Raw genomic sequence first — 26,399 nt, forward strand, 5'->3', positions numbered from 1 at the left:
AAAAGCTCAATCAAAAACTCAATATCTCTATTTGGTGGCATGCCTGGCAATTCCTGGGGAAATACATTAGGGAAATCCTTCACTATTGGTACTTCCTCCTGCACAACTCCTGTTAGGCAATTTACCTGAGTCTTTTTGGCACATGCCGTGATACATACTTGATCCTTCTTCCTTCTAGGGTGGTAAGAAAAATTGACTTACTAGCACATTCAATATTCCCTTCATACTTTGACAACCAATCCATGCCTAATATCACATCCAATCCTTGAGATTCCAACACTACTAGGTATGAGGGAAATACGTAGTTACCAATCCTTAATAGTAATCGATCACACCATAGGCTAGCCATATACTCTGCTCCAGGCGAGGTTACTAACATGGGTGACCTAAGGGCTTGGGTTGGCAGTTTATACTTATCCACAAATCCCCTTGATATGTATGAATGCGATGCACCAGTATCAAAAAGAACGAGTGCAGTAAATGACTTAACCAAAAACTTACCGATTACTGCATCCGGCTGCTCTTCAACCTCCTCCACGTTAACGCGGTTCACCTGTCCCCTGTTGAAAGGGTTCAGCATCTTCCCAGAGCTTCCATTGCCATTTCCATTCTGTGATTCAGGACATTCGTTGGCATAATGTTCGGTCTTCTGGCACTTAAAACAAGTGACTTGGCTCAGGTCTTTCTTTCTTGGCTGGGGTTGGTGGGTTGGTGCGGTTTTGGTCGTTGCTTCCTCCATTCCCATTACCAATCTTGGGGCCATTGTGATTGTGTGAGCTACCTCCTCCATGGGTATGCTGGAAATGTCCTCCCGGTCTAGGGGTAAAACGTGGCTTCTGCCGAGCTCCAGAATTGTACTTCCCTTGTCCATACTTCCTCTTGCGGTTCTCGGTCTGCTGCTGCTTCCCTTCAATCATGAGAGCACGATCTACCAACTCCTGGTAGTTGTTGAAGGTTGCTACCATCAACTGCATGCTCAACTCATCATTTAATTCTTCGAGAAACTTCTCCTGCTTAGCTGCATCCGTAGCAACGTCATTTGGGGCATAATGTGCTAGCTTACTAAAGTCCTCCACATACTGGCCAACTATCCGTCCTCCTTGGCGCAAGTTGTGAAACTCTCGCTTCTTCATGGCCATAGCTCCTGCTGAAACATGGGCAGTACGAAAAGCTTGCTAAAACTGGTCCCACGTGACAGTGTCAACAGGGAAAGTGGCTGTGAAATTCTCCCACCATGATGTTGCGGGTCCTTCTAGCTGATGTGCGGCAAACTTCACTTTTTCCGCATCTGTGGATCCTGCCGTGGTCAACTCTCTTGCTGTCTTGCGGAGCCAATCATCTGCTACTATCGGCTCGGTGCTACTGGAAAACACCGGCGGATTCGGCCTAAGAAAACGGGCTAAGTGATCAACAGGTGGTGGTGGTGGTGGTGGGTTGTTGTTGTTGTTCCCCTGATTCTGATTTTGGACTAGCAACTGCATTAATGTGTTCTGCTGCTGGATCAACTAAGTGAGCTCCGGTGGGAAGGTAAATCTGGGGTCACGTCTCGGAGGCATCTGAGGGTTTAGAAAAGATGAGATTTAAGAATAGAGAGGGTCTAAAGAGAAAACACTACCCATATGCACATGAGGCAAAAGCAAACAATTCACTTCATTCAATCAAACAAGGGCTTACAATCGATCTAACTATCGCAAAAGTGCTCGGACTACTATATTTACATGGTGGACTACTACTACTGATGGGGTGGTCTACTAGAAATACTCTTCGGTTGTAGACTCCATGATATCTGCTCCAGCTTCATCAACATAGTCATCATCGCTATCATCTGGATCCGAGTCGGTGTCGTCGATGATGATGTAGTCTTCCGGGCGAATCTCCTTAGGTTCTTCGTCTTCTTCTACTGGTGTAGGGTCTCCCATGAATATTCCAATCTTCTTGATCAGATAGTCATTCTTTTCCACTAATACTTCGATTTCCTCTTCATAATCTTCACGTGTAGCCTTGAGTTCTTCCTCCAGTTCCTTGATTCTTGTCCTTGCTTTCTTCAGATCTATCATGTCTGCGCACATCTGGTTCTCCTGACGTCGAATGTGCTGGTTTAACTCCTAGATAAAAGGTGCAACTGATCTATCCTTCCTGGTGCTGATCATCTCCCAGTGCTCATCTCGGCGCCCACAAATCTGGTAGATAGTATCCTTGAGATCATTGCGGTAAAATTCTCCAATACGTCCCATGGCGATGTGAGCTGCCATGCTCTTTCCTAGACTCCAAGTTGGTGCATCAAAAGAAAACTCTATGGGCTCAGTGACTGGCATGAACGTCCTTCCTGGAACTTGAACTTGAATCATCCAGCGCTCTTCTTCAGGTAATGTGGCATTGTAGGTTCTGGTGAAGCTTGGTACTCCTATGTTCAGGTATCTAGTGACTTCCTTCAAGTGACGTCCGAAGGGTGTTTCTTCATCCGGTTACATGAACTTGTTCCTTGCATCCGCCATCCTAAAAGAGTAGAAAAGATGAGAGGTCAGAAGGAGAAGAGTAAGTAGTGATCCAGGGCTTTAGCTTAGTGGTCGTGTTCTACAGTCAGCGTGTGCTCTGATACCATCGTGTAGTGACCAGACCTCAAACGGTCCAATCTCTGTGCTCTGGTGTCATCCCTGGATCAGTAATGCTGACACCACACAATACTTGAAGGATTTATAACAGAGTAGCAATCACACACTTATTACATCGAGTGTCTCAAAAGAGAACTTATTACAATAAATATGGCTTAAGGCCATCTAATAACGATAACAGCGGAAGGCTTGGAAGATAAGTGAGTCCATCAACTCCAACGGCATCACTGAGTATAGAACTACAACCTAAAGGCACCTTAATCGTCGTCTGAAAAGTCTGCAACATTAACGTTGCAGCCCGAAACGGGTCAGCACATGGAATATGCTGGCAATGTAACACATAGAGAGCAATGGAAAAATAAGACTATACTACATGCATATATGGCTGGTGGAAAGCTCTATGGTTACAGTTTTGCGTAAAGCCAATTTTTCCCTACTGTAAAGGAATAAATTTTATTTAACTATCATGGTGATTGTTAAACATTGAGAATGGTTGACAGCATTCTCAATCCCATTTAAGCATCATCATTAAAAACCCAACAATTAACTTTAGAGTAACATGATGAGATTCACATGATAATCCAGTTATTAGATACTCAAGATGTCCATAACCAGGGACACGGCTAACCATGATTAGTTTATACACTCTGCGGAGGTTTACGCACTTTTCCCCACAAGACTCGATCTCCTCCGTTAGTTTTCTCGCACTGCATGGTGTTTGAGAAATCGATGACTGAGACATAGTCTTTCAGAAGCGCTAGCACCTTACGAACGGGTAGATCGTACCAACCTACATCCCCTACATCTGCTAGTCTACCACTATAAGAGTTCACACGACTTAGTCAACTATGCTAGAGCCCATAGTAGCTTGTGGCTGCACATGGAAGTTTCTAGTATGAATAATCTCATGATCCCTTTGAGCCTAGGTGGCGGTCCAAAAGAAAAACAGGCAATCGCTGGAATACCCAGGTGCCTCAATCCACCCAGATGTGTGTTTAGGTTGCCACCTTAAATAAACCATTAATTAACAATCTCACATCTGTCATGGATACACTCACACAATCCACGTCTACTAGCATAGCATAGCAATAATAAGCAAACGTACAGTAACTCCCAAAGGTTTGATAATAAACAGGTAATAGGTTCAACTCAACTACTCCCCAAACCCACAATTTAATTAGATCCTAATCATGCAATGTGTGAGGATTGATCTAATGCAATAAAACTGGGTAGTAGGAGGTATGATCAAGGTGTTACTTGCCTTGCTGATGATCCGGGAAACCTAGCGATTCGAAGTAGCAAGCGGCGCACTCTGGGTACTCTATCGCAAACAAACAAACAAACACACAATAAGTACTCAACTAATGCACAGGTAAAACTCGAACAAAAGATCTAACCAGAAAGTTCAACTTAAGAACTCCGGTTGGCAAAAAGAATCAAAATGAACAAAGCAACGAAAGACAAATGGCAAAAGAAACAAGCTTCGTTTATTATTCTAGATCTAAGGCAATTTTTACAGTGGCAAAAAACTTGTTTGAGTTGGTTAAACGGAAAGAGGGTTTCGAGACGAAACTCCAGACGCTTGAATCGCCTGATTCCGATAAACGAGCGAAAAGATAAACTAGAACGAATATCGAATCAGGATCGCGATCAGAAAAACCACGGATTTAATCCGAGAAAAAGAAAAACGACGAACAATTAACGAACGAATGTTCGTTAACAGAAACTAAACGAAAAACGCGTTCGTTAAAACGAACGGATGAACGGGCGCTCGCTAAATAAATAAACCGGGAAAAAAACCGATCTATTTATTTTAAAAAACAGAAACTAGGGTTTTCCAAAAAAAATGAATCGGTTTTTTTCTCAAAAACCGGCCGACGGCTACCTCGGCGGCGGCGGCGGGGCTCCGGCAGGGCAGCGGGTGGCGTGAGGCGGCGGCTCCGGGTGGCGTGGGGCGGCAAGCGGCGCGGCGGCGGCTCCGGGCGGCGCGGCTGCGACAGGCGGCGTGCAGCGGCGGCGGCGCACGCGGCGGTGGCGGCGGTGTGGGGTTGCAGGGGGGGTGGCGGCGGTTATAAAGGGGGCGGGGAGGTTGACTTGGGGGAGGGGTCGGCCTCGGGAGGCGTGTCCTCTCCGGACACGGCGGCGGCGGCGATCGGGACTCCGGTCCCGATCCGGCTGGAGGCGGCGGCGGCTGGCTGGGCCGGCCTGCTCGGCTGGGCCCTTGGCCCAGTCGGGCGCGGGTTTTTTTTAAAACAATTTCGCTGCGCCTAAAAAAATCTAGAAAAATAAATAAAAATCTAAAATTGCCAAAATAAATTTTCTCCATCTAAATAAAATATTTAGAACAGGATGAAAAAAATTTTGTCTCTAAAAGCAGTTTTTGAAAACATGCAATTTTTCATAAATTCAAATAAAATAGCGAATAAAACCAAAATAAATCTTATTTGATTTTTTTATTAAATCCTCAATATTTTTTTATTTTGGGAAAGTCATTTTATTCCCTCTCTCATATTTTGATAACAGAAATAAATGAATATAAAATAAATAAAATTAAATGTTCCCTATTTCAAAATTTGAGAAAACTCAAATATGAAAATAATGAAATCCCAACTCTCTCCGAGGGTCCTTGAGTTGCGTAGAATTTCTAGGATCCACCAAAAGCAATAAAATATGATGTGCAATGATGATCTAATGTATAACATTCCAAATTGAAAATTTGGGATGTTACACTGGATAGGAGTAGCGACAGATGTTGCCTAGACGATGGCTTTAGTCTTACTTTTGTACTTCCTTCGTTCCAAATTACTCATCGTGGTTTTAGTTTAAATTTAAACTAACCAAATTACTCGTCGTGGTTTTAGTTCAGTAATTTGGAACGGAGGAAGTATGATTTTGTAAGATCTTGTGTGAATAATTAATAAAGTGGTTGCATGCATCGTCCAGATGCAGAGACCGGGGATCCTCCTCCATTTCTAAAAATCTTGGGGTCTTTATTAGCTACACGCTGGATTGGAAGTATCTTATTGGGATTTCAATGATTATAGCTTTATTATAAAAAATAGTGATCACGGTGTATTACGGCAATACTCATGACTTGAGGGAATTTGCGGAGCAAGGGGCACATGGATGATATAGAAATGGGATTTTGCACAAGCTGTTTTTTTACCTAGGTTCGGGCTCTATGTTTTGTTTATCAAGCCTTGTACAATGATATTCCAATTAGGGGAGAGGGGTCTAATGCTGATTTTCGCCTAACCTCTCAGTTGGACGCCATAGAGAACATATGGGCATCAGTGATGACAGCCCAGTTGAGTGCCAGCAAGACACCATGGAGAACATATGGCATTCAGGAGACAAGATGCCCCGAAGGTCCCCCATGGCTGTGCAATGAATCAATCGGCAAGCTCCGACCACTGACAAAGCCGCCAGCGATCGGAACGACCAAATCAATCAGGGAGCAACCAGGTCAGAGAAGAGGCAAGGTGGGCGCCAACTACGTCGACGCCTGACACCCCTACCAATGACGGGTGGCCCGACCGCATCTGTGCCACCCATTCTCACACTACCTCTCCAAACGTCACCTCTGACCCCCAACGAGGGCTCCTAGCCTGGATCTGCACCTGGCCCAAACCAGCCACCCGCTCTACGGCATGAGGAGCCAGACCGGCCACCACCAGCAACCATGGGAGAGATCTAGGAGCATCCACAAGAACTGCACGTAAATGAGCCGACGCCGGAGACCACCCAGCCGCCTATGTGCCACGGCCCGCACGCCACCCTGAGCCGCCGACACAGCACACCGCCGCCGTGAACCGATCCAGGCCACCACCATTGGTCTGTTTTGCCCACTTTATCCACCCCCCCCCCCTATCAAAATGATCAAAAAAGCATTTTAAATGCTTCTTATTCCCGTGTGTGATCTTATCCATCTCTGCCCCGCTTCCATGTGGGCAGAGGCCCTGTAAAGAATGAAGAGGAGCCAAGGATCTTATTCTCAAGAATGCTTCGATAGGCTCCAATCTCTCCCTTGAATAAGCCAGGCTCCGTTAGCCTGGGCTGAGATGGAGATAACGAGTCGACGATTGAAGCCCCCAACGTTCTGCTAGACACTGGACAGGGGTAAGCTCTGTAAATGTGTAGAGCCAAGTGTAGTGTGGTGTAGTAGTAGGCACTTCTAGGCCCCTTCCCACCATGCCATGGCAACCCAAATCCACTGAGGGACCACCTCACCACTGGCAGCCGCTGGCCGCATGACGCCGCGGTCCACTCCTAGCGCCCCGACCACTCCAGGTCGTGGCCAGCCCCTGCGCCGCCTGCCATGGGAGAGCCGCTATATCCAGAAACCTGAGGTGGGCCCTGCCGCCGCCAGGCCCGCGCCGCCTCTGCCACGACGGCTGCACCCGACTGGCCACACCGCGTGGCCCTCCACGCCGAGGGCAGTAGCCACCAGTGTCGTCATGCCCCACGCAGTGCCGCGTCTCCGAACAACGAGGTCGTCCCGCGCCGGCCACCACCGCTCGGAGGAGAGGACGTCCCGCCGGCGGCGGCAAGGAGAATGGAGGAGGGGAGGGAGCTAGGGACGGCGGCTAGGGTTTCCCCCGTCGCTCGCGGGAGCGACACGGGGAGAGGGGGGGGGGGCGGCAGGAAACCAGAATATTAAGTTTCTCTAAAAATATTTCACAAAGTCATTATACGGAATGGGATTTTACAGAACCTGTAAGAGTTGCTCTTACAAGCCTGGAAAGTTGTGTGCATCCTCACCATATTTGTGTATCTATTTGGAATCCAAAAACAAAAAATACATCCATATTTACACTGGCAAAAATGGAAGGACAAAAGAAGAGTTGGCTCTGGAAAAAAATTGGCCAGATTGCCTGCGAGATATTGTCTGTTGGCTTTCAGTTCCTACTATCGTTGTTGGAAGCTCAACTTCTTGAGGCAGAGAGCATACATGAACGCGAAGAACACTGCAAAGAGCACAAGCACCGGTGCAACGACCGCCATGAAGCTCCTGTGGTATCCAAAATGATGAGTTATGTAGTAACTGATTGTCTGGTTTGATTGGCCTGGGACGGAGATGGTCTCTTCCAGGTCTCCATATTGTGTCACTATGAGCCCATAAACTGTCCATGCCAATGGGCAAATCCAGTAGTACCAGATCCACCATTTGGGGATTTTCTGGACAAAGCAAGAGCAAACTAAGTAATTGGTCTTACGAAGGAGAAGGAACTGCAGCAACATTCTAATCAAGAAACAGAACTCACCGGTCTCGGGATGAAGAATCCAGAAAAAAGGTTGAATAGGGAATAGAAAGCTGCAGCGAAGATGGCTGCAACCTCATGGTTTGGTGAGATTGAGACAGTCATCATCCCATAGTAGGTGAAGTAGAGGAAGGAAAAGTAGGAGACGAAGAAGAACCAGAAGAACTTGGTAACTGTCCACTGGAAGCCCATCATGGCATATACGATGAGGGTGTAATACGAGGCTTGGATGAAGACATAAGGTATCTCCATGACAACCTGAAGCAACACACAAGGCTTGAGATACCCGAAGAAGCCAATGACAACCTTGCTATTTTAGCTACCACCGTGGTCAATTATAGCTTTTCAGTTTTACTATTTTCTTACCTGAGCAATTGCATATGGCATTGCAGAGTACATCCCAGCAGCCCTCTCCCGGTAGAAAACTGTTCTCTCGATTGAAACAATTGGCTGAACGCTTGAACAGTTGTTGATGCCGACAAACATCACTGCTGTGTACATTGCTCCAATGACCATTCTAAGAGTATTGGCATCTCCCCTGCATCATAAGGCACCGAAAATTCAGATGCTGATACATTAGGTCTAAGGAGTCAAGGATGAAGATAAGTACAGTAATTACATATTGGTGCCAATCTTCCAAAAGATGGAGCCAAGCAGCAAGGCTGTGAACAAAGTGAAGAAAAATCTGACAAGGTTGTAATCTGGGCTGCGCCAATAGGTCAGCCAATGCTTCCAGAGGCAGACTTTGAACTGCCCTATAATTGATTGAGAATATTCTGTAGGAAAATACAGATCTGATGTTCCTGGTTCTGGTTGACTTAGCTGGTTGACCAATGATTTGTTTTGCCTGGAAATACGGCCGGTGTATTCCGTGAGAATTTTGTTACATAAAGTTCTATGCTGATTATAAACTTTGAGAAAAACACTAGAGGTCCATGCGACAAAAAACATGTTTTGCTTACTTGTACAGATCTGAAGTCTTGTAGTAGTCAGCAAAATCCATATTAAGGCGTACTTCTGCAGCAACTGAACTGACCTCAAGCATCCATGTTGCAGGATTGTACTTATCTTTGATTTTAGGCACTCTAGGAATTGCCTGGTAGCATTGAACATAAGATTAGACATAAAAAAAACTGATTGTAATTATTTATACGGTATCTCCAACTGAAAAAAAATCGTCATCGTGTAAAACTATCCGTACCTCAAAGTATTCGACCATTTCCTGTGAGTTGCGACCTAGTATCCCAGAGTATATCACCTGGCCTCCTCTTTTCAGTAATAGCAACTGCAGAAAGGATCGTGAGTTATCGCTTAGTCGCAGAAAAGTTGGAACTATCATTTAGAACTATTTTTCTATGTACAGTAGTCACCTCATCAAAAGCTTCAAAGATGTCAATGCTTGGTTGGTGGATTGTGCAAACCACAGTCCGTCCCGTGTCAACCGTGTTCCTCACTGTTCTCATAACAATTGCTGCTGCTCTTGCATCAAGACCTGATGTTGGTTCATCCATGAAGATGATCGATGGATTTGCGACAAGCTCCACAGCTATTGTTAACCTCTTTCTTTGCTCTGTTGAAAGCCCTGAAATTCCTGGCAGGCCGACTAAAGCGTCCTTCAGATTGTCAAGCTCCACTAACTCCATAACTTCATCAACAAATTGCTGAAACCATTGAAACATGTAAGATACGAGCTCGATAAGGTAAACGAAAATTTCCAAGTTACATGAACATTTCTTGACATATTTATCAAATCTTAAACATCTAATTAATTTACACCAAGATCCAAGAGGTATACACTGATTATAACAAGCAAATGAAACTTCTTAATTCACCTCGTTGAAGTAGCAAAATGACTTGATATTCCAATAAAAGTTGAGAAACAACTAAAGATATAGCATTCCGAGAGGCAAAAAGACATGACTTACTATCTTGATATCATCGGTGATATCTTGATCTCCGATCTTTTCAGGAAGACGCAAGAAGGCGGAGTATATAAGAGATTCTCTAATCGTGACCTGAGGTGAATGGACATCATTTTGCTCACAATAACCAGAAATCCTTGCAAATGTTGCTTGGTTTTTTGGATAACCAGAAATTGCGATATCTCCTTCAATATAACCACCAGTCTTTCTGCCAGCTAAAACATCCATAAGAGTCGTCTTTCCAGCTCCACTGACTCCCATGAGCGCTGTTAGCACTCCTGGTCTAAATGATCCAGTAACCTCACGTAACAATTGGAGCCTATTATCCGCCACTGCTTGTTGTTTCATTTCCTATATAGATAAAAAAGTGCTCATAAATATTACAGATTTTAAATTGAGGAGGAAGTTAAGATACTAACGTGACAACATTGAAGGAAAACAATTCTGGAAAAAATTGTGCATAGGTGTGCTCACTGCAGGCATGTCGACATAGTAGTTCACATCCTCAAAACACATGGATAGAGGGGAGAATGGAAGAACCATTCCTCTTCTTGGAGCAGATTCATTTCTGCCAACGGACTTGACTCGTGAAATCGCATTTGATGAACTATTGCCCAGACGAATCATAAGTCTCATCTCTCCCATTTCCTCTGAAATAGTTACAGATTTATTCATCAATTTTAGAAAATTTTACTTATCCTGTCATATTTACATATGACTTCAGTCAGAATTGCTTACCATTACTGGAACCATCCTTCGATTTCATCCTGACATTTCTCCTTGTACTGTCCTTGCTAACTGCCTCTCTTGGGAGGCCATTGCCTTCTGCTTCCTTTGCAGTTTCTTCAGATATAACAGCTTGTGGTTGGCCCAAGGCTAATAAGTAAAGAGTAACTGGGTCACATACTGATCAAAACTTTATTATCAGAATTCAGGAGGCACTTAGATTAATGTTCAAACACTTACGATTCAGATACGTAAGGGACATAGTGAAGAGCACATTGAAGCAGATTGTGAAACCTAACAGCCCTGCTGCTCCAATCCAGAACCAGTTTTTGTCAGTAAAGATGTTTGTGCCTTCTAGCATAGCTATACCTAGTCTTTTGGAAACACCATTCTTGTCCTATCAGCATTAACACAGCTTGTTAGAAAAGCATACACATCAATCAGTGAAAGATCAGTGCTGCAGTGAGCTAACCGTTACAAACTTGTCCATCCACCGAGAAGCGTAGAATTCATTCACTACTAGAGCATTGTATCCATACACCAGCGGTGAAATCCAATAGCCCCAGATCCACCATTTTGGGATGAAGTCTGTTAACAATAGAGAGCAAAGGACTAGTCAGCAAAGCTGCAGCACTGATCTGCAGAAGTCGGTGTGAAGTGAAAATGAACAAGATAAGTAATCGACCTTTTGGCAGAAGAAAGCCTCCAAGGGCAAAGAAGAAGAGAAGGAACAGGGCTCCTCCGGTTTGAGCAATGATCATGGATCTGCATAGTGCAGCAATTGCTCTGAAAAGCCCAGCAGCCATCTGCTGGATCAAGAACACAAGTAGCAACTGCTTGAAGAACCTGCAGACAAAGATTGCAATTTAGCAGTCACAAAAGTGATAGTTCCTGATTCACCTAACGAAGTGTTGTCTCCTCGATACCTGTCAGCTTCTGGGGCAAATCCCATAGTGTAGTATGTGACAACCACCCAGACTGTGGATTCGATAATTGAAAATGGGATTGTGAGAACGACATTTGGTAGTGTGAATATCCAGGCAGGGTAGAAGAGGAGGTCCCGGTGCTTGTAGAACACAGGCAACCTTGTGATGGTCAAAGAGAGCTCAGCAAAACCATTGAACATGTTCACAACCAGAGTAAAAATCAGTGCTCCAATGTAGATAAAACCATCATCCAAATTCCTTGAGTGCATATGGGTCCTTAGAAATGCCGTTGATGCGATAAGCGCTACAATGATGAGCTTCAAAGTTCACCGACAAATAATGTCAAGTCCTCTGCATTGTGGATTTTAAGAAGTGGCGATATGGACAGGAAAATTATGCCCACCTGTATGGTCTTGAAGATGTAAAAAAACGAATTGCGCTTTATGAGGAGCCACTCCTTCTCAAAGGATACCTTGAGGAGCTCTCGGGTTGACACCGAGTGCTTGGAGAAGACAAGGGCAGCTTGATGGCTGCGGCTCTTGTCAAATGGCACCGAGAGATGGTTCTCGAGTTGTAGCCCAACTTGAAACCGCTTAAACCTCTGTGCAAATTCCAAGACTGAAATATATCGGTATGGCCTCTGCCTGTCAGCCCAGTACTGCTCCTGATCCTTCTTTGATGTGACCTGAGAATAAGACAGATACAACACTTTCATTTATATCATAACGTGGAACATTCATCCCTTCAAAAATAATAATGACATGGTATTTTCAGGAACATAGTAATAACTAGGATACTGCTTGACGTTACCTCCTGAAGAAAGTCTGCGGTGCCCTTGCGCTCTGGGCAGCAAAAGCCGCAGGACTCAAAGAATTCAAGGACATAATCACAGGGTCCCTGATAAACAATCTGGCCTTCTGACAGGAGGATGATATCATCGAAGAGTTCAAAGGTCTCAGGGGCTGGCTGGAGGAGGGACATGAGGATCGTGGCCTCGCCCAAGTGCACAATCTGCTGCAGACATTTGACAATTTGGAAGGTGGTGGAGCTGTCCAACCCAGTTGATATCTCATCCATGAATAGCACCTTTGTCGGACCGACAATCATTTCTCCTGCAAATGCGAATGAGCAAAATTATTTCAAAAACATGCATCCTGGCAATGTTCTGGAATTTCCCTAATTCATCAAGCAATTACTATTACTCTATTACTATAATAATAATAATAATAATAATAATAATAATTGTAATTGTAAATAATTACAATTTTTCAAGGAACCTGGCAGGAGCTCTAGTTTTTTAATTAAGAAATTAATACAGTTCGATAACAGGCAATCTCATGCTGACACCAACAATTGACCCCTCAACACAAAATCCGCTTGAAATGATTTAAGATTGTTGCTTTCGCATTGGTCTACATTTCTAAGCTAAGAACAAGATGCTTTCCGGATTGTACTTTTGGCTTCAATTATGTGGAATGTATTTTCTTTTCTCAGAAAATTGGCAGAAGCGATGCCCTTTCATAAAGAATAAATACAACATGCAATTTGAAAACAAAATATGTAATGGGTCTGTCTTGTTTCTAGAAAAGCAGAACAGGCCGGAAAAACTAGTAATGCAAGAATGATCAGTTAGCAAGTGGCAACATATGTAAACTGCAACCTGCCCGTAATGTTAAATCCCCATGAACATTTTCGGCCATATGTTATTCCCAGCACTTTTGGTCAGTAAATTTTCATTACTTAGTAATTCTATGGCATAGGCTGCTGCTAAAGCCTAAAAGAACAGGCAAGAAGCTCTAGCATGTCAGCGTCGCGATTAGTTGATCTAGAAGTTGGATCTTGGCGGTCGTTCTTACGCTTCAAGAAACTGTATTGTCACCTAAACCACATAGTCTAGAAAGACCAACATGTTTAGCAAACTCCTTTCAGGAGGGCCTTCCAATTCCCACCTAGATCCAAATTGATGTCCCTCTGCACTTCTCTCCCCTTACTGGAGTCTAAAAGGAAAGAAACCAATGCTGGAAGCAGCAGCTCAACCTTCTTTGATCATTTTGCATGAGCATGTGACAGATGATGAAATAAGCATGACACGATGATGACGAGTGATTACCGGTGGTGACGCGCTTCTTCTGGCCACCGGATATGCCCCTCTGCATCTGGTCGCCGACGATGGTGTCCTCGCATATGTCCAACCCCAGTATCTGCTCCCAGCAAAAAATGAATAAAATACAAATTCAGTCGAAAACAAACATTTCGACATTATGACGTGCACGTCCATCAAGGTAATCACGGTAAATTTTCATATCGTTAAATTCATTTGTTAACTCGCGTCAAACTAGGGTATATGGCTTGAAAGCAACCCTTACCCGGCATGCAGGAAAAGCAGTGGTTTTGGCCGGGCATAAAAGCAAACAGGCCATGGGCATGTCATGGTCTCAGTCGCAGGCGCTCTGCGCTGATCCGGCCATGCCATTGGCAATTTGGCATCATCAGGACGAGTGGGTGGCATCTCGCGCTGGCTTCGAGGGGGGCTCGTTTCGCCAGAGTCTGTGTGCCGCGCCGGCACCCGCGCCGAGGCCGCCGGCGGTCTTCGGTCTTCGGCCGCGGGGCTCGTGGTGGCTCGAGCGTGGTCTGGCGTTCCGTATGCGCGTATACGGCCCTGGGAGAGCCGCGGTGATCGACGCATGGTGGTGTACTGGTGTGGCATCGGTGATCTGGTGGCGACGGCAGTGCGCTGGGTACTGCAGCAAGCAGGGGCGGAGTGCGCTAGTGTGGCATCGGTGATCTTCCATAGCCCCCTATGTCAGTAGGAAATTTAAAACTAGCTCCAGTCTTTTGTGGACACTGAGAGCATCTCTACTAGTAGATCCTGCAAATTCCACCTCCTCTGAAATAACCGCCGATTAACGGGACCCGAACGAAATATCGTCCCGACCGCCCTGTCCCAAAAATTATTTTGCAGGAACTTGCATATTCGGCTCGAGGACGGGCGCCTCCTCCACCCCCTCGAGCGGACGGCTAAAGTCGTAATCGAAGGGCCCGAGGAAGAAGGCGGCGAGGACGAGCGCTTCCTCAACCCCCTTGGCAGGCCATGTGCCCCGCGATCCTGTCGACTCCACCGACGCCCACAACATGTTCGATCAATCATCGAAGAGATAAAAAATTGGTTTGCTCCAGTGAACTTTGCTTCAACTTTGATTGCTTAATAGTGTTTCGATCGTCGGATTTCGTACCTACAATGTTCATACATCATATGCCGAATTGTTGGAGGAGAACATGGTGAACTTGAGTGCTCCACTTGACGCTTTCGATTCGGGCATGCAACCGGAGGTTGAAGACAAGGTGGACGAGAGGGGGTGATAGCTATGATGGAGTAGAAGAGCTTGAGGAGGAGGAGTTCAATGCTAGCCAAGCAAAATTTGGAAAAAGAACCAAAAATTACATGGAGACGGGGGATGTTTGCTTGATTAGAGCACGAGAGAGTGTGTCACTTGATGCAGTGACCGGCAAAGATCAAAGCTTCAAGAAGTATTGGCAACGTATCGAGGACAAATATTATAAGCTCTTGTTGTTCATGTCCGGTCGTTCATTGAAATCAATCCAAGGTCGTTGGGACGTGATCAAGAAAACATGTAGCCGGTGGATTGGTGCTTGGAGCAAGTGAGGAATGAACCTCCAAGTGGTGTCACGATTGACGATTATGCCGCCTCGTCTTTGTCTCTTTTCCACTTTTGTGATCTTGTTTTATTTGATGACATTTTGTGCTCACTTTTGCCTCTTTTTCCAATTGTATGATCGCATTGCCCCTGAAAGATTGAAGCAAAGCCCAGGTTTCAAGGGCAAGCCATTCGTGATTCGACATTGTTGGTTCTTGCTTAAAGATAGTGAGAAATGGAGGTTGAGGGATAACGAAGCTCCTCAAAGAAAAGTGCACTCGTTAACTTGGAAGACGATGATGATAGTGATGATGCACCAAAGGGAGGAAGAAACAAGGGCAAACCGGATGGAACCAAAAAGGACATGAAGAGGGTGAAGAAATCGGCCGAGGCATCTAGTTTGAGGGAGCAAATTAGTGACATGGTAAAGGTCAAAGAAACTATGTTGGTGAAGCATTTGGACACCAAGGTGACCTTGACCGAGAAGGAAGACAAACACAAAGAGAAAAAAAGTGGGAGAGAATGCGTTCCTTCGAGGAGCACAAGATTGCTCTTGAGGAGCAGAAGAGGGGGGGCGAGAAGACCACTGAGGAGGATCGGTTCACGATGATGAATCCGGAGGGCATGGATCCAATGACAAGAGAATTTTGAGAGATGAAAAGAATGGAGATCATGTGCCGGAGAAGGATGGATCTTCAAAATCTTATGGCCGGTGGTGGTGGTTTCAATAATGAAGGAGGTGGGGGTTTTGGAGGCGGTCTTGGTTTCGGCAATGATGATGGTGGTGAAGGTGGTTTTGGTTTCGGCAATGGTGTGGAGGGGGTGGAGGTGGTGTTGGTTTCGGCAATGGTGGTTGGGGTTTTGGAGGTGGTGGTGGTGGAGGTTTTGTTAATGGAGGAGGCGGTGGTGGTGGTGGTGGTGAAGATTTCGACAATGGAGCTGCTGGTGCTTCGGCCAATGGAGTTGACGTTGATGTTTCGGCCAATGAAGACGGTGGTGCTTCCGGGAAGCAAAGTGATCATTCTTCGGTCAATGTTGATGAAGATGGTGATCGTGGTGCTTTGGCCGGTGGTGATGGCGACGATCTTGGCAACAATGATGTTGCTTGATTTGATGTTGGCCGGCATTTATCCCACAGATCAATTGGCGTCTTATACAACTATAAGCAGCGCATCAATCTTGAGGTTGATATGAACAACGGATTTGTTGCCGCTACATACCTTCTCCACTAGATTTATTATTTTCAATCTACCATGCACATGATATGTCATGCATGGATCCATCGTCTATGGTTGCTTTAAGATTCGTGCTACTCTTTTGGATGTTTTCAAAATATCTCATGCATCGATCCATCGTCTGAGGATGCATACGTGCACGTGATATCCCGTGCATGGTAGAACAATCTATCTCCCATCGTTGTACCTCTTTCAAGGCTCAAGCAATCATAAAACACACCATCCGTATGACTGCCATGTTTCACACCTGTGTTTCCACGGTTTCTCTTCATCCTTTCCTTTTTCACTTGCGTGTCGCCCATTTTTCGCTATCCCTTCCTTTTCTAGTTGTCCGCCGTGTGCACCTATAAAACGTTGACACCTCTGACATTGCCACATTTCTTCTCCCTTCCCGCTCCCCCAAATCTGAAGTCGCTTCTACCACCGCTTGAGGCATGTCATCGTGACGCCCTCTCTCTCGCAGTCGCGTGGTTCATATGTGTGTCTGTACATGCTTCCTCCTCATGCACCCCGCCTCACGATGACTCCGACAAGGCCCTCATCTATGACAACAACATGTTGTTGCGCCCCCGCTGTAGCCTCTCTCGTACGGAGGCTTGTCTAATTCCTTTCACTGTGGCTTCCTCCTCCCTTGTCGACTCATACGCCAGTAACTTTGATGAGACCACGACATGTGCGGGCTGGAGGATGCAGCCAAGGTCGTCGTGGAGACGGACAACGTAAAGGTCGAGGTCGAGAAGGAGCTCGCCACTTGTGTGTAATGGTTCCCGTCGCCACATATGTGGAATGGGAGGTCGCTGCCAAGTCACGCGTCAAGGCCAAGGAATAGAAGGAGTGCCCCACCTGACCGGAATGGGATCTTGTCACCAAGTCCCATAGTCATGCTTCCACATGTTTCACCATCCGCCATGCTGATCTGGAGGGGCAGAGGAAGAAGAATCCCGATGACGACCATCATGACCATCCTATGTAGTCGAAGTATTTAAGACTATCCATATGTAACCTATAAGTATGCTTCAATTTTGAGTGTAATTCGACATAATCTACATACAAATAATGTTTAAATCTAAATTCCAATTTTAAAATGATGCATTTGCATGTCTTTGAAGTGCGCAAGGAAAGTTATTTGTTAATAATACGCCATATATGAAATATTTGTATGTGGACACACATAGGAGAAACATGAGAGAAGAAAGTTACGAAGCTTGCAGTTTAGATAATCTAAGTTTGCACAGTTGCCCCTTAACCTCTAGAAATTATATTGCACTTTAAAATAATTTTAAAGGCTCGATTTTAAGAAATTGCTAAAAGTTGCTCTAATAGAAAAAAGGCATACCCTAAGAGTGTAGTCTGTCTGGAGGCTGCTCTCAACTCCTTCCATTGAAGTGCCCTGGAGATAAAAAAAAAGTACATCATTGAAGTGCATGCTGCAGAAAACGTATGATTGGAAGCAAATCATGGTTGGCTACTAGCGTTTTTCTTTTTTCGAGGTAGCTACTAGCCTATTATTAATAAGCCCATTTCATAGGATGCTTCGTTCTTGCGAACCCTCTAACGAACACAAATGTCATCCTCTATTCCAAAAATAGATACTCCAACCCAGTATCTGTTTTTCTTAAGCATGCCACATCAGCAAGTTATATGTGTCTATCACATGGTCAATTCTTTATCTCATGCGTGTGGTGTGAAGAATTAGAGCTAGCACTACACAACCATGTGACACATGTGATAAGCAATCCAAACTATTTAAAAAGAGCTAGCACTACACAAAAACTGTTGGTAGTTGGATTAATAAAAATTGAAAGGAGAAAATGGAAGTCACGACATGCATATAACTATTGGGCCTTCGCTTTCTCTATTCCTAAATACTGAACCCATTTTTTAAGAATTCTATATGGGCACAAGAGTTATTTTAGATGGGCCTAGCAAACTAAAAAAAAAGTGAAACTATATCATAATCGACTTGAGATATTATTCCAGTTAAATACTTTTGTTTAACTAATTACCAAAACTCATTCAATTGTTAAGTTGATAACTTAATAGTATTTATGTTTGCAGTGTGGTAACAATATTTCAAAACTCCGTGCTTTCGGTAGCCTAGACTGCAGTGAGAAGACCGTTCACATCTAAATATTAGCTACTCAATACCTTCCTCTAAAAAAATACTCGTTCCAACCCAAACCAACGACAACTAATATGAATTGAAGGGAGTACTTAATACCTTCATAAAGAGGTCAACCTCCGGCTCAGGCCGGATGCCAGCCTCCTTCTCCCTCCTTGCCAGTTCGGTCAGGAGATCTGTAGCAGAATATATTTGTTGCCATCATTACAGTCCTTAATCATTCACCATCACTTGTCCAAGCCATCAAGGCCATGAATTTGGTGAAGGCCGGTGTACTTACCGTATTTGGTGCCGACGCCCTGGCACCTGGCCGAGAAGTCAAGTGTCTCCTTAACGGTCATCACGCCGACGTGCACATCAGTCTGGCTGATGTACGCCGCCGTCTTCTGCGGCACAAACTTGTCCAGCGGGTACCCGTTGTAGGCCACCTCGCCGTTGCACCTCAGCGATGGGTCCAGCTTGCCGGCCAGGGCCAACAACAGAGTGGTCTTCCCCGACGACGGCGGTCCCAACAGCAGCGCCATCCTCGAGGGTCGGACGGTGCCAGAGACGTCCTTGAGGATGGTGAGCGTCGTCTGCCGGCCCAGCCGCATGCCGAGGAGGCCCAGGACGCCCTCTGCAATGTTGCGCATCGTGTTTAGCAGCGTCGGCAGCGCGCGGCTACCTACTTGGCACTGCGCCTGCACCGTCAGCCGCTCAAACCGCACCTCCACTGTCGGTAGCTCGATGCCCACCCTGCATGGATGTGTGATGATTTTCAGCTCAATTTTTTTCCCTTGCCTCTCTCTGTTCTAAAACTAATCCATAATAAGGCACATCACTCTGAATAGAACAACTTTTACGCATTAAATCAAGGATCTATCAATTGTTACAATTGGGCCTACGAATAGTCATGGATATATGGGGGAAGACACGTTCCCTACTGAAAAGATATCTCTTCACAGAAAGGCATACTACTCTCTCTGTTTCTAAATATTTGTCCTTTTAGAGATTTCAAATGGACTATCACATACGGATGTATATAGACATATTTTAGAGTGTAGATTCACTCATTTTATTCCGTATGTAGTCACTTGTTGAAATCTCTAGAAAGACAAATATTTAGGAACGAAAGGAGTAGAAAATAATGGAAAAAGTGCAATAATTACTAGATTAACAAGTTACAAAATTAAGATTGTAACATCACAAAAGACGTGATCATTAAAAATGCCTTAACTATGCAAGAAAAAAATACTAATGTACCAAAAACTAATATTTCAACATAAAAACCATGTGAACTTTGCAACTCCACTAAAAATGTAAACTATATATATGAATATTTCAAAACAAACATAAAAAATATACTCCCTCCGTTCCTAAATATTTGTCTTTCTAGAGATTTCAAATGGTCACCACATACGGATGTATATAGACATATTTTAGAGTGTAGATTCACTCATTTTGCTCCGTATGTAGTCACCATTTGAAGCCTCTAGAAAGACAAATATTTAGGAACGGAGGGAGTATAATAATGATACATGCAACAAGTTGTGGGCTTTGCACTAGTGTTATCAATTTAATTACTTTATTAGAAACATTACGACTGAGCATGAATAAACTATTTAATCGTGTGGGTGAATTGTTATTTTTTATGTGTCACACGAGAAAATGGAAGTATTTATGTTACTGTTGACACCTTCTCCATTGAACTTTGGGAGCAAGCTAGCTGCGGTGTTCTATAATATATGCAAGATCAGAGACCCTTTCATTTCGAATCTTGCACAAAGTGCGTCTTTTTCTTATTACTAGTGTAGTGCTCGTATGTCGCTATGAAACTCAAATATATGATTGTATGCACTTCCGCGGCCACGACACAGTTCAAGCAACGGAGATGAAAACCCAAGTGAGCACGCAACGTTGTACTTGTGTAACTGCAGCAGTCACGGGAGCACCATTACCAGTTTTGAAGTGGTGGAGCCATGACCGAATTTTGAAAATTTGAAAGTCAGGATCATGAATACCTGTTCACTATTTCTACGGTTGATGTATACAAAGTTTAGATTATCTATATCTATACCTAATAATAAAGGGTTATTGCTTCTTGCAGCATGTCACAAAATTGTCCTCAAAGTTGCAAAATATTACCCACCAATGCCACATATAGTTTCTTTTTTGAGAATTTCCAATGCCACATATAAGTGATAAAAATATTTCATATAGCGGAAGTACCTTTCTACACCCAGGAGCAAATGCTCTTGGTATGAATAGTAAAATTAAAAAACTAGAAAAAATGTTCAAAAAATTCTGAAATTTTTTTGTGAAATACTTCCACAAATGTTTGATGTGCATGCAAAATTTCATTGCGAAATCACATTGGTGGAAGGCGTGCCAAAAAAAACAAAATCAGAGCTCCAAAATGCTTTTGTAAGTAACATTTTCAGAGCATCGATTTTGTTTTTTTACCACGCCTTCCATCAATGTGATTTTGCAATGAAATTTTGTAGGCACAACAAAAATTTGTGAAAGTATGGCACAAAAAAAATTCAGAATTTATTGAATTGTTTTTGAATTTATTTGATTTTACTGTTCACACCAGGAGCATTTGCTCCTGGGTGTAGAAACTCCACGTCCTTCACATAGGGGAATCTTCCGCTTGGGCCAGTCCATGCAGTAGGGACCTCATATACTGAGCTCTGCGCGCTGGGAGAAGAAGCAGCGCGTCCGTTTGGGCCGGCCCATGTCTGGACGGTCTGTTTTTTAAATTTCGTTTTTCATTTTTTTTGCATTTTCATTTTTTCTACATTAAATAATTTGGAATTTCAAAAAAGTTTCGAAAAAATAAAAAAAGGAATTCTGAAATAAATGTTTAATAATCATAAAATGTTTCTGGATTCAAAAAATGTATGTGATTTTATAAAAAATGTTTCCTTATTAAAAAATGTTCAAAATCTTGGAAAACAATATTTTTGAAATAAAAAAATGTTCATGTTTTTTTAAAAAGTTCATGTGTTAGAAAATGTTAATGAAATTGAACAAAATTTCACCAATTCAAAAAATGTTCATGAATGGAAAAATATCCTAAAAATTCAAAAACTGTTCGTGACTTATAAAATACTTTATTAATTTATAAAATGTTCGCTTATTCAGAAAATGATCATGCATTTAAAAAAATTGTTAAATAAAAAATTCGTGAATTTTGAAAACTATTCCACCAATTTCCAAAACAGTGTTCGCCCATTCTAGAAATATTCGCACATTTAAGAATATTGTTAAAAAATGTTCACAATTTTAAAAAAATGTTTGGAAATAGTAGAAAATTTTATTAATTTATAAATGTTCTTGATTTTAGAAAAATGTTTGAAAATTTAAAAAAGTGTTTGTGAATTTAAAAAATGTTCACAATTTCAAATATGTTCACGAGTCTAAAAAATGTTCATGATTTCGCGAAATTGATAGTGGTAGTGTATCTTGCGATGCAACAAAATATGATTATGGCCATTAGAGATTATGATTTTTTTCCCGTTGTAATGCACTGATTCTTTTGCTAGTAAGTTATAACAAAAGGAGACTTACTCCCCATGAAAACAAAAAAGACATATTTAAGATGGTCCCAAGTATTTTGGACTGTTCATAACGTATCATTCAAGGATCAAGACTGAACGTGGTGACCCATTACCTTCCGCGAGGTAATAGGTCATCCACTAGGGGTGATAGGTTACCCACCGTTTATATTTGGTAAGTGTTAGGAAAGGAGAATCATAAAAATATTACTACCATAACCATATATAGAGCATGCGAGTAAAAGAAATTATTGCATTCCTAATTTATGTGACTAAAACTGAGGAAAAGGAAGCTATTGCATTCCTTATTTTTGCGATTAAAGCCACTAAATGTTGCTGTTATCATGATGCTAGAGAATAGTGTGATACAGTACTGCCTCCGTTTCAGTTTACAAGTCATGTGCGTATACCTAGGTTGTCAATTTTATCATCATAATATAAACTATATAACACAAAAAATATACCTTTTGAAAGTACAAACTCCGAAGTTTATATTGGTATATTTTTTGTAATATATGACTTGTATTAGGTTGGCCAAATTGACGACCTAGGGGTATGCGCACGCCCTGTAAACTAAGAGAGAAGGAGTACAAGATTATATAGGAATGATTTTATTCTTTCCATAATGTATTCATCGTAGAATACTTCTGTGGTTAAGTAAAATGACGAACTTCGTAAAATAAACGAGGCATGCCATCACAGTGGTTTGCATGGTTGTGTAAAATGACGAACTTCATAAAACAAACGGGACATGGCTGATGAGAAAATAGGCAGTTTTTCGATTAAATTAATCCATGAATAAATCATGAGTATGACATGGACAGCATTGATAACATACTGATTATGATCTAACAGAGCATGTACTACGCATATAGTAGAGACATCTACGCATACGGCTAGTACTGCTACAACAGAAAGAAACACGAGAGGGATAAGCGATGTATACCCTCCAATCGGCCACGCGGTGGCGGTGGCGGTGACAGCAGCCGCGGCATCCTCGGCGGCCTTCTTGTCGGCTTCGGCTTTCTCAGCGGCGGCACGGTCGGTGTCGGTCGACATGGTGATGATGAAGGTGATGCGGACGTAGATGAACAAAAGCGAGCAGTCGCGTAGTCGCTACCCAAAAACCTAATCGCCCCTCTCCCCGTACAGGATCCGGAGAGGCGTGGTTTCGGAGGCCTGCTCTCCCGTCAACCGTGTACGCGGTGAACGGGACGGAGTCGCCGGCGGCAGCAGCAGCAGAGGAACGACGTGGGCGTGGAGGCGGAGATGCGTTCTGTTTCGTGACGGCTAGGGTTGGCAGCGCCCCACATATATATGTGCGGCCGCGCGTGGAGAGACGTGGGCTGAACCCACGTCCAAGTCGGTAGCCCACGATCCGACGTCTCAGATCGTGGCCCCACCTGTCAAAGACTCTCCGTTCCTGACCGGCAAAAAGAAGCGCATAGGAGTGAGCTCGGCTCGGCTCAATCCCGCAACCCGCGGCGCGTCGTGACGAGGCGAGGCGAGGCGAGGCGTGGCGTGGCGTGGCGAGGCGAGCGGAGGAGGAGGAGTGCGCGAGGGCCTCATCTCTTCTCAAGCTCCAATAGCATGAGGGAGAGAGTCCCTTATAAACCACTCCAACTCTCCTTCCACTTCCAAGGTGGGACTAAACTTCCCACACACCTAGTGCCATATAACCCACATGGGCCCTTAGAGATTTTTCAGAAATTGCAATATGGGCCTAGAGCCCATCTCAGATTTCAGCAATCCCCCACCAGATCTCGAGGGCCCATAGTGTCCTCTGTTCCAAATACTGTTTTGATATACTAGTATTTCAGTGAAGACCTGTTAAGGTTGAGCTTCACCTAGAGCAAGTAGCTACATTCCTTCACAACTGAACAATGGACTATGCCTTGAATTGTCAGTTTGGCGTAAAGAAGTTTCACCACATGTCTTACTAGTACTGGGCTGCCGAAGGCTGACCCCTCGGGTGGAGCATATAAGTCACACTCCTGGCCTATTCATGAGTTTACTAGAGATCACCCCAATCTCATAGACTGTGACTAGCAGTCGGGCTCACATAGGTGTGTTCCTCCAAAGATCGCTCTGTAGGATAGCATCTTGCTTATACATATAAGCCTTGGAACACATTAAGACAATAGTCATCCTTCCGTACAGTTTCCGAGAGTATTGCATCTCCAACGGAGTGGGTTAGTAAAGTTACTCTCCTCAGTTCACCACTGGCTTGTTTCCCCAGGTCCTACTTCACGGGATCTCCGATCACATAGGTTGGGTTACCACCATGGTAACTCATGTGGGTCTCATACCCATCTCCCTCGATGCACTATCTATCACTACACGTGATAGCCCTTTCGTAAAGGGATCTGCCAGATTCTTAGCCGTATGGACATAGTCCAACGCTATCACTCCGGAGTTTCTTAATTTTCTGACAGCCTTTAATCTCATTCTTATGTGTTTGTTGGACTTCATGTTGTCCTTTGAACTCTTCACCTTGGTGATGACAGTCTGATTATCACAGTTCATAAGGATAGCCGGAACCGGTTTATCAACCAGTGGCAAGTCCATCAAAAGATCTCGAAGCCATCCTGCTTCAACACCAGAAGTGTCTAATGCTGTTAATTCTGCTTCCATTGTCGATCTCGTTAAGATCGTTTGCTTGCAAGACTTCCAAGAAACAGCGCCACCTCCAAGAGTAAACATATACCCAGTTGTGGCCTTCATCTCATCAGCATCAGAGATCCAATTCGCATCACTATACCCTTCAAGTACCGACGGGTCTCCGGTATAGTGAAGTCCATAATTCATAGTACCTTTGAGATAGCGCATAACTCTTTCTACAGCATGCCAATGTACATCACCCGGTTTGGAAACAAACCGGCTCAGTTTGCTCACAGCAAACGCGATGTCAGGCCTCGTTACGCTCGCTAGGTACATCAGTGAACCAATGATTTGAGAGTATCTCAATTGATCTTTAGCCATGCCTTTGGACTTTCGAATCAACACGCTAGGATCATATGGTGTTTGAGATGGTGTGCAGTCCGAATATCCAAAGCGACTCAACACCTTCTCAACATAATGGGATTGCAGAAGTGTGATCCCACCCTCATTATCTCTCAGTAGCTTGATATTCAAGATAACATCAGCCACACCAAGATCCTTCATCTCAAAGTTCTGAGACAGAAAGGACTTAACCTCCTCAATGACTTTGAGGTTGGTTCCGAATATCAGTATGTCATCAACATACAAGCACAGTATAACTCCTTCGCCCCCACCATGGCGATAGTATACACATTTGTCAGCTTCATTAACAACGAAGCCAACAGATGTCAGAGTTGTATTAAACTTATCATGCCATTGCTTAGGTGCTTGCTTTAGGCCATATAGAGATTTCAGCAACCTACACACCTTTCTTTCCTGACCATCTATCACAAAGCCATCTGGCTGTTGCATGTAGATTTCCTCATTTAGCTCTCCATTCAGAAAAGCCGTCTTGACATCCATTTGGTGGACGAGAAGACCATGTGAGGCCGCCAACGAGAGTAATACTCGAATGGTGGTCAGTCTAGCCACAGGTGAATAAGTATCGAAGAAATCTTCCTCTTCTTTCTGGTCATAGCCCTTGGCCACAAGTCTAGCCTTGTACTTTTCAATCGTACCATCGGGCCTAAGCTTTTTCTTGAACACCCACTTACATCCCAGTGGTTTGCAACCATAGGGACGGTCGGTGATCTCCCATGTCCCATTAGCCATGATGGAATCCATCTCGCTACGGACCGCATCCTTCCAGTAGTCAGCTTCTGGAGAGGCATACGCTTCTGAAATAGAAGTTGGAGTATCATCCACGAGGTACACGAAGAAATCATCACCAAAGGTCTTTGCAGTCCTTTGTCTCTTGCCCCTACCAAGGGTTTCCTCGTCATCCTCCTCAAGATTTTCATCATGTGTTTGTTCATAATATTCCATAGGGATGGCAGGTTCAGGAGTCTCCTCAGATTCCTGTCTAGAAGTGCTTTGCGTATCTCTCATAGGAAAAATATCCTCGAAGAATGTAGCATCCTTAGACTCCATAATTGTACCGACCTTCTGGTCAGGTACCTCAGATTTCACTACTAGAAATCTATAGCCAACGCTGTTCTTAGCGTAGCCCAAATTAACGCAGTCCACAGTCTTGGGTCCAAGCTTACGCTTTTTGGGGATCGGCACGTTGACCTTCGCCAAACAGCCCCAAGTGCGCAGGTACGAGAGTGTCGTCCTTTTCTTTGCCCATTTCTCATAGGGAGTGATCTCATTATCCTTTGTCGGAACTTTATTCAGGACATGACATGCCGTCAATATAGCCTCCCCCCACCATGCCTTGGATAAACCCGATGTATCTAACATGGCGTTAACCAAATCAG

At 44.0% G+C, this 26,399-nt stretch overlaps 1 protein-coding gene across 1 annotated transcript; it reads right to left on the reverse strand.

Annotated features, from left to right (window-relative positions):
- Positions 1 to 7,300: 7,300 nt before the first annotated feature.
- On the reverse strand, positions 7,301 to 14,232 carry LOC123147978 (ABC transporter G family member 42). Its single transcript, XM_044567314.1, has 18 exons — positions 13,814 to 14,232; positions 13,558 to 13,648; positions 12,258 to 12,559; positions 11,851 to 12,132; positions 11,448 to 11,764; positions 11,207 to 11,367; positions 10,994 to 11,109; positions 10,762 to 10,918; positions 10,534 to 10,671; positions 10,270 to 10,445; positions 9,799 to 10,146; positions 9,244 to 9,534; positions 9,075 to 9,158; positions 8,836 to 8,969; positions 8,493 to 8,720; positions 8,240 to 8,411; positions 7,877 to 8,131; positions 7,301 to 7,790 (listed from the first exon to the last, which is right to left on the reverse strand). The coding sequence occupies exons 1-18, from the start codon at positions 13,871 to 13,873 to the stop codon at positions 7,521 to 7,523; spliced, it is 3,582 nt and encodes a 1,193-aa protein (XP_044423249.1). The 5' UTR covers positions 13,874 to 14,232; the 3' UTR covers positions 7,301 to 7,520.
- Between the last annotated feature and the right edge of the window lie 12,167 nt (positions 14,233 to 26,399).

Source organism: Triticum aestivum, chromosome 7A (assembly GCF_018294505.1).
Source record: "Triticum aestivum cultivar Chinese Spring chromosome 7A, IWGSC CS RefSeq v2.1, whole genome shotgun sequence".
NCBI lineage: Eukaryota > Viridiplantae > Streptophyta > Magnoliopsida > Poales > Poaceae > Triticum > Triticum aestivum.